This window comes from Scyliorhinus torazame, chromosome 9 (assembly GCF_047496885.1).
Source record: "Scyliorhinus torazame isolate Kashiwa2021f chromosome 9, sScyTor2.1, whole genome shotgun sequence".
In the NCBI taxonomy this organism is placed as follows: domain Eukaryota; kingdom Metazoa; phylum Chordata; class Chondrichthyes; order Carcharhiniformes; family Scyliorhinidae; genus Scyliorhinus; species Scyliorhinus torazame.
Window position 1 is genome coordinate 65,811,587 of NC_092715.1, and position 13,726 is coordinate 65,825,312.

The following is a 13,726-nucleotide window of genomic DNA, read 5'->3' on the forward strand; positions in this document are numbered from 1 at the left end:
TCCAGGAATCCGGGTTCAAATTCCACCATGGTAAAAATTCCGCCACTGTAGGTGGTGAAATTTAAACTCAATAAAATATTGATTGATTTGATTTATTGTCACATGTACCAAAGTACAGTGGAAAGTATTTTTCTGCGGTCAAGGGAACGTACACAATATGTACATTGTAGACAAAAAAATAATCGACAGAGTACATTGACAAATGGTATCTGGAATTAAAAGTCGATTGTCGTAAAAACCCATCTGGAAATCTGCCATCCTTACTTGGTCTGGTCTACAAGTGACTCCAGACCCATGCCAATGTGGTTGACTCAACCACCAGTTGTATTCAACTGCTTCAAAAACAAGAAAAATTAATGAAACCGAACGGATCACCCAGCATCGGCCCAGGCACCGGAAACGATACTGGCAAACCCAGCCCTGTTGACCTTGCAAAGTCCTCATTAACATCTGGGATTTTGTGCCAAAGTTGGGAGAGCTGGCTCACAGACGAGTCAAGCAACAGCCTAACATAGTCATAACTCCCTCCCTAACAGCACCGTGGGTGTACCTAAACCTCAGGGGCTGCAGCGGTTCAAGAAGACCGCCTTCTGAAGGACAACTAGGGATGGGCAATAAATGCTGGCCTAGCCAATGACACTCACATCCCATAAATAGAATTATAATTTTTTAAAACCTCAAACAATAACTTTGTTTCTCTTCCAAACCACTTGAGTATTTCAGGCAGTTTCTGGTTTATTTCAGATTTCCAGCATGCAACTATTTGTCTTTTGTAATGTATATTTATCTAGTCTTTCATCATTATTTAGCTGCATCATCTCTTGCATCATCCTGGTGAAAAATTATTGGGCGTTCTCCAAGAGAAGCATTTCCATCCCGTTGGGTGTCCAAAACTGAACACACTCATCCAAATGGAGTTTAAATTAGTTTTTTTTGTTACTGCATTAATGCTTCCAGTTTTGTGCATTCCTTAATTATAACAGTCAAGGAGCAGTGTTCCATTAAACTTTTGGTTGTTTTTTATGCACATCACCTACCTTTAAATGCACAATATTCCAAAGTTACTTTGTTCATATATGTTTCCCCAGTGCTTCCCCATTTAGTTTGCACTTCACTGTACCATTCTGGGTCATACTTTATTAAGTTAACCAGAATGTGCCACCAGTCTGGCACCCAGGGGGAGCTCAAAATCCCAGCCTAATAGTGGGATTCAGAATGGAATCCCTAGTGATGGTTGGTTAGAGTGAATCGTATCTGAGCGCCTTTCCTAGCGCTAGCGTGATTCATTCCAGCGGAAGAACATAGTCACCCAAACGGAGAATCTAACACAATACATTGTTCTACCCCAGCACCTATTTAAACCTTGATCAGTGCCCAGCTTTTGTGTCCCTGTCAGAGATGCCATTCTGTCAATTTTTGCTCCCTACCCAGAGATTCTCCCCTTCATTTCCCATCAATCAAGCAAACTCCTCTTGTGAGAGATGTCCCAGAAGAGATGTGGGTTAGGTGGTGAACATGGCAGCCAGAAGTCAGAGTACTCTTTTTGGTGAAATTGCAAACAAAATTAGAATACTTTTGTTTCAAATTGTGCTCAATCTAGCCAAATAATCATCTTTTACTTACAGCAATGAGCTTGGTCAGTGTCCTCATTTGCTGAAGTGATCGATTCCTGTATCTCATCCAAGCACAAGACTGCCGAGTCATCCGGAGACACCTTCAGTTTAAAAATGCAGGTAAAGATCAGAATGTTATTCTCCAAAAATAACCAGATCATTGAAAAAACCCAACACAAAATGTGTGGAAATGTCATTATAGAACTTTTCAGATCTAAATTATAAGCTTTATGCAAATTAAAATGTTCACAATGACTGACAATGAAAAAAATAATATTTTAAAGTGAAAGACATTCGAATAATATAAATATAGCATGTAGTACTTCTGGGTTTGGTGAGCATCTGAAATGTTTTGAACTATTAAAACAACATGTAATATTATAAAATAGACATTTGTTATCTGTATGACTTCCCTCAGCATTGTTTAAAATATGGGTTTGGGGGGGGGGGGGGGGGGGGGGGGAGGTGACAACACTATGGCTTTGCTTCATGAGACTTTCTTTGCTGCTGCTCTTGGCTGAAGACTTTTTGTGACTTTGACTTTATCCGAGTTGTCACTCATTGTCAGAGAGGGCTCTATTGTGCATTAAGATAAAAATTCCTGAGCTCAAAAATTTTCCCAGACCACAAATTCCTCTCCCAATCACAGGCAGAGTCCACACCCGAAATCAAGCCGCAGCTTTAAGTGAGATCTGGCACGTGCAGCCAAGATCAATCGGTGAACCAGGAATAGTGTAATCTGAGAAAGCCAGTACAATATGGTAGGAAAAATGAAAATGCAACTTATTATCTCAATGGAGAGTAACTTCAAAGTGCTTCAGTGCAGAGGGATCTTGGTGTCCTCGTGCATGAATCGCAGTAAACCCGTAAGCAGATTCAGCAGGTAATAAGGAAGGTCAATTGAATTTTGTTTTTTATAGCTCTTTATAGCTAAAGGAATAGTGTATAAAAGTAGGGAAGTGTTTCTGCAACTGTACAAGGCATTGGTCAGACAGCACCTGGAGTACTGTGTACAGTTTGGTCCCCTTATTTGAGGAGGGATGTAGTTGCATTAGAGGCAGTTAAGAGCAGGTTCATTGGATTGATTCCAGACACGAGGGGTTTGTTATGAAAAAGATTGAGCCGTTTAGGTCTGTACTCTCTTGAGTTTAGAAGAATGAGAGGCCATCTAATTGAGGTATACAAGATGGTAAAAAGTATTGACAAAGTAGACGTGGAGCAGATGCTAACTCTTATGGGGCAATCGAGAACAAGAGGTCATAGTTTTAAGAAATTATTTCTCTCAAAGGATCATGAATCTGTGGAATTCATTACCCCAGAGTGCCAGGACAGAGTAAAATTTAGGACAGATTATTTTTTAAAAATAAAATAAATTTAGAGTGCCAATTCATTTTTTCCAATTAAGGGGCAATTTAGCATGGCCAATCCACCTACCCTGCATATCTTTGGGTTGCAGAGGCGAAACCCACACAAACACGGGGAGAACGCGTAAATTCCACACGGACAGTGACCCAGAGCCGGGATCGAACCTGGGAGCTTGGCGTCATGAGGCAGCTGTGCTGACCACTGCGCCACCGCGCTGCCCCCCTGACAGATTTTTAATTAGTAATGGGTTGAAGGGTTATGGAGAACGGGCAGGAAAGTGGAATTGAGGCTGGCAGGTCCCATTGTGAGCTGCAGTGACCACATCTGCAGCAAGCATTTGTTGCTCAAGGAATTTTCGCTGGAGTCTTAGCTTCAGACACTGCGGCACATCCAGGGGAGGGAAGAGCTACCTGAATGCGTTGTTTCAGGAGGCAGTCACATCCCGTAGATTAAGTACCACAAATTTGGCTGGTGGCCAAGGACAGCAGGGTGCGACTGCCAGATGAGGCAGGTAGAGGGATCCAGAATTCAGAAATGGAGTCTCAGCTCTTGACCTTGTCCAACAGGTATGAGGTACTTGCTCCCTGTGTGGATGAAGAAAAGGACTGTTGGAAGGATGAGCTAGCTGACCACTGCACCATAGTCCAGGAGTTCATTCAAGCAGGGGGAGCAAAAAGATAAGTGGTAGTTGTAGGGGATTCTATAGTTAGGGGAACTGATAGCATCCTTTGTAAGCAGGACAGAGTCCCGCATGGTACGTTGCCTGCTCAGTGCCAGGATGAGGGACATCTCCAGCCGGCTTGAAAGGATATTTGAGTGGGAGGGGGAGGATCCAGTTGTTGTGGTCCACGTTGGGACAAAAAAACATAGGCAAGACTAGGAAAGAGGACCTGTTCGGGGAATATCAGAACTAGGCACAAATTTAAAGGACAGGTCCTCAAGGGTTACAATCTCTGGATTATTACCTAAGCCACCTGAAAATTGACATAGGGATGAGAAAATTAGGGAAGCAAACACTTGGCTAAAGGAGTGGTGCAGGAAAGAGGGGTCCAATTTCATAGGGCACTGGCATCAGTATTGGGACAAGTGGGATCTGAACCGATTTGGAATAAGTGTTCTCGGAGAAAGGACAAATATGGTGGTCACAAGGACTTTAAACTAGCAAATGGGGGAGGAAGGGAAGGCCTCAGGGGAACTCAATATAATTCCAAAAATAAGTAACAGGGCAGAGAGTAAAGAAATGGTCAGAAATTTAACTTTAGGAACTGCAGCTAATGGTAAAACTACAAGTATAATGGTTAATGGAATGTGGGTGTCGTAGGCAAGGTTGCCCATCTGCATACGAGTGGCTTGATCGTCCATTTTAGAAGATAGTTAAGAGTCAACCACATTTCTGTGGGTCAAGAGTCATATGTAGGCCAGGCCAGGCAGATTTGCTTCCTTATAGATCATAAGTGAATCACATGGGTTTTTATAACAATTGATGATGGTTTCATAGTCCCCAACACGGAGACTAGCTTTCAATCCCAGAGTTCTTCATTGAATTCAAATTCCACCAGCTGCCAGAGTGGGACTTGGTTCGAACACCGTCCCAGACTTAGGCTGGGTCTCTGCTAGTTCAGTGACTTAAACATTATACCAACATCTCCCCATTAAGCCTAGCCATCATATTTTCTCTTCATAGCAACTTAACTTTCAAGACACACCACTATTTCAATAGTATTGAATATTCGGGGTAAACATATGCCATATAGTTACGACAATATTCTTAGGGGAAGGTAAACCATCCTTTGACCGGTCTATAGTCTTTGGCACAGCTGACCACACCATCCTCCTCCAACGCCTCTCTACTGCCACCTAGCTGGGTTGCACTTGCCCGATTCAATTTTTATCTAGCTAATTGTAACCATATTATCGCATGCTATAGTTTCTTTTACCACTTTCACCATTGCTCATGGTGCCCCTATTCACCTTCCCACCAAGTATCTATATGCTTGGCCCTCTCCTATCTATCATCTACTTGCTTCCCCATAGCAACATATAAAAGCATAGTTTTCACAGAAGCATGGGTGACTACAACTCTCGACTTTGTTGCTAAATTATCAGACAGCTCATCTGAGATCCAGTATTGGAACGGCAGGAACTTTCTTCAGTTGGATATTGAGAAGACTGAAGACACTGTCTTCAGTCCCTCCTCCAATACCAATCCCGAGCTACCGACTCCATCCCTATTCGCCTGCTAATTATCTCAGACCAAACCAGACTGTTCGTAAAAGTAGTGTCACATTTGACCCCAAAACGGGTTTCCGGCCACAAAGTTGCACCATCATTCAGACTGTCCCCCATTTCCACTGCTCGCATCACCTGCCTTCCCTGCCTCAGCCCCTCTGCAGCGGAAACGGTCATTTGTTTCCTCCAACTTCAACTATTCCAATGCATGTCTGACTGGTCTCCCATGTTCTACCATCTGTGAACGTGAGGTCATTCTACTGCCCGTGTCCTTATTCGTACCAAGTTCCATTTACCCCAGTACTCGCTCATCTACGTTGGCACAGCTGGATTTAAAATTCATATCATTATTTTCAAATCTTTTCATGGTTCACCTCTCCCTATCTCGAATCTCCTCCAGCCTCATCATCGCTCTCTATCTCTGATCTCCTCCAGCACCATCACCTCTCCCTATCTCTGATCTCCTCTAGCCACATCACCTCTCCCTATCTCTAATCTCCTCCAGCATCATCATCGTTCCCCATCTCTGATCTCCTCCAGTGTTGGCATCTCTCCCTATCTCTAATCTCCTCCAACCTCATAATCCTCCCGAGACATCTGTGCTCATCCAATTCTACCAGTTTTCAGATGCTTAGGCCAAGATATCCTGGAATTCCCTCACTAAACCTCTTTGGCCCTTTTCCTCTCTTTCCTTCTTTCAGGTGCTCCTCAAAACCTACCACTTTGGCTGAGTATTTGGTCAGTTGCCCGAAAATCACCTTATTTTGTTACAGCACCCTGGGCAAGTGTACAGCCAATATCAGCCCCACTTGTCCCGGAGTCACAACACAAGTGAATTAACCAACACCTCCTATAAAAATGTCCAAAGTCTTTGGCCCCTGGCTGCCCAATAATTACAGTCACCAGGTTTGTAAGTTGAAACACAATTACTGTTTATTCATTACAAGGATAATGATGAAATATGCAGCAGATACAGTTGTTTAAATATTAATAAGTACCTAACTCTACTTTAAGTTGCCTCCACACTCTCTACATAGACACACCAGACAGACAAGCATAGAGGGGTGGAAAAGGGGAAACACACAAGTGAAAGAGAAAAGGGTCTTTGCTTCAGCTGATGGTTCCAAGCATGCTTTCTTCGCAGTAAACTTGTAGGTTACAGTCTTTGTGTTGTAGCCCGTATTGGTTTTCCTGCAGTTTTAAAAGCATCATGCTCACAACTTTCTTGGAGAGGCAGAGACTTTGTTTCCTCAAACTTTGCTTTCAGTTTGTATTCAGGCCTCTAATCCTTCTGGTTGGTCGGTTCTGCATTCGCCTTTTAGGAGAGGGAATCGATTGGTTCTGGACTTTGCCTGTACATACATTCATCCAGGCTCTGCCAGTTCAGAAACACAGCCTTTCTGGAGAAAAACACAGGGAAGAGAGCAAATCTTCTCTCTAAGCTGCCAGGAGTCAAACTGGAAACCCCATGATCCTAAAAGCATTCCAGGGGGAATCAGATTCAATCACCACCTGTTACCGGGCAGAGCACAGCCTTTTTGGGCCAATTCATCGACCATCAGCCAAAGCAATCAAACCGAAACCCAGCCAATCTCAGTCATTGGTGCTAGTCAGTCTATAATTCCAGTCCAAATCAGCATAGGCTTCTGATTGAATTAAAGACACAGGGCAGTACGGCGGCACAGTGGTTAGCACTGCTGCCTCACGGTGCCACGGCACCGAGATCCCAGGTTCGATCCCAGCTCTGGGTCATTCTCTGTGTGGAGTTTGCACATTCTCCCTGTATTTGCGTGGGTTTCACCCCCACAACCCAAAGATGTGCAGGGTAGGTGGATTGGCCACACTAAACTGCCCCTTCATTGGAAAAAATGAATTGGGTACTCTGAAAATTATTTTTTTTCAAATTGATAATGACAGCAGAATTCCAAGGTGCAAAGGGTTGTCGTACATGAGTCACACTATATTAGTGCAATACACAGGCCACTGCTTTATTCTACTTAAATTAAAGACACAGGCTACCTTAAAGACACATGTCCATAAATCATCCATGGGTCAAAAATGCAACGACAAAATAAAAGGGGAAATATGGGAATAAACAGCAATGACAATGTGGCTTGGTGTCTAATTTGCTTTGCAATGCTCCTTTGAAAGACCTTGGGAAGTTTTATTACATATAGCACTTTTAACATAAATTGTTAAATTCTACTGTATTTCTCCTCGCTTGTTGTAGTAACCATTATCTGACCATTGTTACCTGCTTCCCGACAAAGATTTACCATGCTAAAACTTTGCAATGCATATCTACCTTACTGTCTGAGCAATTGTATTTCCTTTGACTTTGCCAATTGTGCTTTTGAAGAAAATCTATTTTTGTTTTAAAGTTGAACTCAAAAACAGTAATTGCCTTGGTGTATTGTTGATAGAAATGCAGAACGGCAATGTTTTGCTGCCTGACATTTTGCACTAAAGTGTGGTTTTATGTCTCTCATTATTACTTCATGCTGCTAACTTCTTGCAACCATAGATCATAGAATTCATAGATCACAGAACATAGAATTTACAGTGCAGAAGCAGGCCATTCGGCCCATCGAGTCTGCACCGGCTCTTGGAAAGAGCACCCTACCCAAGGTTAACACCCCCACCCTATCCCCATAACCCAGTAACCCCACCCAACACTAAGGGCAATTTTGGACACGAAGGACAATTTAACATGGCCAATCCACCTAACCTGCACATCTTTGGACTGTGGGAGGAAACCGGAGCACCCGGAGGAAACCCACGCGCACACGGGGAGGACGTGCAGACTCCGCACAGACAGTGACCCAAGCCGGGAATCGAACCTGGGACCCTGGAGCTGTGAAGCAATTGTGCTATCCACCATGCTACCGTGCTGCCCCTCTATGAAGCATGGAGGAGCACTGATCAGCCGAGGTTGGCGGGGGGGGGGATGATGTTTAGAAGGGGAGAAGGTGTTGTAGAAGTGGTCATCAGCAGGAGGCTTCCTTGCCCATGTCTGACCTGGTGCCTTGAGACTTCACGGGGTCCAGAATTGGTGTTGAGAGCTCCCAGAGCAACTCCCTTCTGACTGTATACCATTGTGCCACCACCTCTGCCTGAATCTCTCTTGCTGGTGGGACAGGGCATACCCAGGGATGACGATGGTGGTGTCTGGGACATTATCTGTAAGGTACAATTCCTTGAGTATGACTATGTCAGGCTGTTACTCAACTTGTCTGTGAGACAGCTCTCCCAGTTTTGGCACATGCTCCCAGATGTTAGTAAGGAAGACTTGCAAGGTCTTTAGGGTTAGGCGTGCCATTGTTGTTTCCTGTGTCTCGGTCGATGCCGGGTGATCTGACTGGTATCATTTCTTTTTTTAGGACTCCATGGTAGTTTGAAACAACTGACAATTACAAGGCAGCAGTTTTACTTCCCTAAAGGACATTAGTAAACCAAATGTGTTTTTCCCACAATCAACAATGATTATGTGGTCCCCATTAAACTAGCTTTTAATTCCAGATTTATTAATTGAATTTAAATCCCACCAGCTGCCATGGTGGGATCTGATCCAGTGTCCCCAGAGCATTAGCCTGAGTCTCTGGATTATTGGTTCAGTGACATTATATCTACACCACCTCCTTCCCCTATAAACGTTGCTTACAATTTCACATCTAACGCCATGGAAACAATCATAGGTACATTCCAAGGCTATAGCTGACCCCCATGTACCCAGCAATGAGAAAGTGTGTTTAAAATAAGTTCAAAATAATCTTCTGTCTGCTAGCCAGTGATCCCGATTTGATTTGAGCATTGGATGAAGACTGGAACAGATTTGATTATGGTGACCATCACAATCTACTAGCCTCCATTTCAGCGTTACACATAAAATTATTACTTTCATCAAATAGAGGAACCATACCCGGAAGAGTTCCATTTAACAAAAGGGGGAAAAAAGGAAAAAGTTGCACCCACTATCAATATTCCCTCTAAATTCTTTTTGTTGAATGCATAGCCCAATTAAGTTGCTTTGCACTTTAAACCTATGTGCAACTTGCCGCACAGCATCGAGGGGAACATTACTCACTATTGCAAAAATATGAGAAACATTTCAGTATTTGCTTTATTTACAGGGTCCTAGGGCTTTATTAATAACAGTTCCTCGGAGACGAGGATGACTTTCCTCCACACTACAATGGAGTTCTCAGGTGACTGAGGTGTATAATGCACAACCTGCAGTTGCTGTCACAGTGTGTGGTTCAAAGAGCAGGTGGGTGGGTGCCTGGGCTGTCACACGTTCCTTTTTCTGTCGACACTCGGCTTCAGCTTGGCTTATTCACGGCAATGAAATTTGAGGTTGCCAGCTCCTTCCCAGATGCTTTTCCTCCACTTCGGGCAGTCTTGGGCCAGGGATTCCCAGATGGTCAGTAGGGATATTGCACTTTTTCAAGGAGGCTTTGAGGGAGTTCTTTGAGCATTACCGCTGCCTTCCTGGGGCTGCCATGCCAAAGCTCAGAGTAGAACACTTGTTTCGGGAGACTCATGTCAGGCATGTAGATGATGTGACCCGTCCAGTGGAGCAGATTGAGCATGATCAATGCTTCCGTGCGAGGGATGCTGGCCTGAGAGAAAATGCCGACATTGGTGCACTTCCCCTGCTGATAGATTTGTAGGATCTTGTGGAGGCAATACTCACGTTCCTGCTCCAGTGTTTTGAGGTGCCCGTTGTATATTTTTTTTAAACTTCATTTACAGGATGTGGGTGTTACTGGCTGGGCCAGCATTTATTGCCTATCCCTAGTTACCCTTCAGAAGGTGGTGGGTGAGTTGCATTTTTGAACCATTGCAGTCCCCGAAATGTAGATACACCCACTATGCTGTTAGGGAGGAAATTCCAGGATTTTGACCCAGCTATAAGTCAGGGTGGTGAGTGACTTGGAAAGGTACCTCCAGGTGTGGTTCCCAGGTATCTGTTGCTCTTGCCCTGCTAGATGGTAGTTGTCCTGCTAGATGGTAGTGGTCATGAGTTTGGAAGGTGCTGCCGAACTCACCTCGGCAACCTGGGGGAGTTCCTGCAGTACAACTTGTAGATGGTACACACGGCTGCCACTGTTTGTCGTTGGTGGAGTAGTAATCAGGCAAGCTGTTTTGTCCTGGATGGCATCAAGTTTCTTGCCAGTTCAGATCTCAGCCATATAGGGAGGCACGTATCATGACTGCTCTGTGAGCCATGAATTTGATGCCACATTGGAGGTCCTGATCTTCAAACACACTCTTCCTTAGGCGATCAAAGGCTTACACGCTGAAGGTGTGTCTGCTTGTCCGCACATCCCTTAAACCTCATGACACCTTTTCAAGGGCACCCTGTCAGCGAGATGCCGCCTCCCTGCAGCTCACTCTCTGATTGGACTGATGGCCGGGGGTGGGCCATCATGCTTACTTGGCATGGTGGCCTCGGCAATGGCCAATTAATTTGCAAGCGTGCAAATGAATTCCAAAAGCAATCACGAGCTGTTGTGTACTCTGCTCTCATCTCAATCACGCCACACAATGTGGTGCAAATTAAGGGCTAGGTGTTTCTCACATTATAGGTGGCACCACAGTATCAGCCTAGAAAATGTTTAAAATCCAGGTGAGGTGGAAGAATGGGGTTCACAAGTATAGTTTCTGGCTCAAAGGCAAGAATACAGCCAACTCCACCTGTCACATCTCAATCTTTCTTCAGATTCAAATTGGTGCAATATGGGATTACTGAGGAGGCGGCAGGAAACTGTAATTATGGCATTATAAGGGCTAATGCCTATATAACAATGGATTACATTGCATGTTAGAAAGTTTCACTGGGTACATTATGACCTCTACTGGTACTTAAATTAATAACAGTACTTTCCACAGTGCAAATTCCAACAAGACCTCAGTGCTAGGAAATTACAATACAGTTGTCTCAGCCTATGAGAATGATAATATTACACAATCAATTGCTTTTAAGAAGTCTAATAGAGGAATTGGAGGACAGCAGCATAGAATAATGGCCCCAATACTGCACAGTAAGAAGTCTTACTACACCAGGTTAAAGTCCAACAGGTTTGTTTCAAATCACTAGCTTTCAGAGCACTGCTCCTTCCTCAGGTGAAATCAGGAAGGAGCAGTGCTCCGAAAGCTAGTGATTTGAAACAAACCTGTTGGACTTTTAAACTGTTGTAAGACTTCTTACTGTGCTCACCCCAGTCCAACGCCGGCATCTCCATGTCATGGCCCCCAATACTGCAGGTAGAGACAAAGAAGTAGCACTTGCCGTTCACCTTGAAAAAATATATTCACAAAACTTTCAAAGGCTCTACAGCGCAGGCTTCCTCTTTTCCAACATCAGTTTGAATTTGGCATTTCTACAAGGTGATCTCTGACAAGATGCAGGGAAGCTGAACAACCAATCATAGTGAAGAATCCTCACAGACAGCAAAACTGGAAATCTGCTTAATGCAGATTTTACAGGAAGTGAAATAAAGATTGGGACACACACAAGAATGTGGTAGAAATTTTAATTGGAAAACAATTTTTTTTGTAAACATAGATTTTAGTTGTGATTTTTAAAAAATCTGCAACCTTTTAGTTTTTGTCTGAGGGAATGCGGCTCCAGAGTTGTAAACCTATTTTTCCAGGGCCAGAGGGGTTATTTGGCAATAATTATGACATATTACACCACTAAAAACTCAAGTTACTTCTTTGGAACAACGTTTAAGTTATATTACCTAGTGAAAATCGAGTGTGCAAACAACTTCACCATTCCCACTGCAGTAAATTCTGGACCAATATATTTTTACATATGGAACGGCTTGACTCTTGAAGGAAACGTGTCCTTTATTTGCTGAAGCATATGTTTACAATAGGTTATACCCAGCTAGTCCATGCCAGTTCTTAGCTCAAAAGCAAACATCAAGTTGAAAGTGATAAATGCTGACTTTTTTTTAAGCTTCCCACACTAAGGGATAAATTAGTTTGTTTCCAGAATTCAACTGGTGATTTCCTTTAATTGAAAAATGGAATCATCATTCACTGATACAGAATAGAAAGTCATTTGGCCCATTTATGTCTGCGCCGCCTCTTTGAAAGAGCCATCCAACAAGTCCCGCTCCCTACTCTTTCCTCACATCCCTGCCTTGTTATTGACTGCCTTCTCCAAGTTCCTTTGAAAAGATAATATTTAATCCACTTACATCCCCATTTCAGACAGTAAATTCCAGATCACTAACCCCGTAAAAATCTTCTTCCACTCCCATGTCACCTGTCATTCATTTGCAATTGCATGAAATTGCCATTTTCTTGCTTCTGACCCTTCTGCCTCTGGGAAGTTTCTTCTAATGTACACAATCAAAACCTTTAACCTTCTCAGCTCCAGGAGGAACAATCCTAGTTTTTCTAGTCTCTCCACACAACTGAAGATTTTCGCCAGTGGTATAATTCCAGTTAACCTCCTTTGCACCGGTTCTAAAAGCCTGACATGCTTCCCAAAGTGTGAAATACAGAATTGTGAAGTACAGATACTTCATAAAATCATAGAATTTACAGTGCAGAAGGAGGCCATTTGGCCCATCAAGTCTGCACCGGCTCTTGGAAAGAGCACCCACTTAAGTCCACATCTCCCTGATCCCCGTAATCCAGTAACCCAACTAACCCAAAGGTAATTTAGCATGGTCAATCCACCTAATCTGCACATCTTTAGACTGTGGGAGGAAACCGGAGCACCTGGAGGAAACCCACGCAGACATGGGGAGAACGTGCAGACACCGTACAGACAGTGACCCAATCCGGGAATCGAACCCAGGACCCTGGAGCTGTGAAGCAACTGTGCTAACCACTGCTTCAGTTGGAGCATAACCAATGTTTATAAACAGGTTTGGCATAACTTCCTTGCTTTTGACCTCCATACATCTGTCTATAAAGCCAAGGATCCCAAGTATTTTAATAACCTTCTTAACCTGCCCTGGCACCATGAAAGGTCTTGTGTATGTACATCTCCACATTTCTTCCTGAATGCCCTTTAAAAGTGTACCATTTTGACAAACTGAAAAAAAAAATTCTCTCTGATTTCACGGTGTTGCCCTCTCCCAAACTTAATACAATTTTTTAGCACTTAGAGAACACATCTTTAACAGGTGCACAATCAGAACATCCATTTTTATATATACACTATTCCGAATCCCATAGAAACCGAAAACATTAAAAAAAAATTTAACTTCCAGTTAACATGTGAAAGAATGACATAATAAGGTTTCACATTTTGAAACCTTTACTGTAACAGACTAAAAGCACTATTGCAGTTGACAACTTATACTTCAAACTACAGAACAGAACTTTCCTCTATTACTTCTAAAATAACCAAAATAGCTCAGTTCGCAGATATACTTTGCACTGCCCTTTCAGCAGACAATAAATTCTTCCAGATGCAGTCCAAAGTGATTATTAGCTCCTGAGGATTTACTTCTGTTCCTTTCCTTTCTTAGGCTGCTAACTTTAAATCTCAT

At 43.3% G+C, this 13,726-nt stretch overlaps 1 protein-coding gene across 2 annotated transcripts in view; it reads right to left on the reverse strand.

The window, feature by feature from the left end:
* iqgap2 (IQ motif containing GTPase activating protein 2) overlaps positions 1-13,726 on the reverse strand; it is a 424,926-nt gene that overhangs the window by 126,154 nt on the left and 285,046 nt on the right. For both annotated transcript variants that reach the window (XM_072516040.1, XM_072516041.1), the window contains one exon: positions 1,624-1,714. In XM_072516040.1, the coding sequence (XP_072372141.1) occupies positions 1,624-1,714 (91 nt within the window). The remainder of the gene's footprint in view (positions 1-1,623; positions 1,715-13,726) is intronic.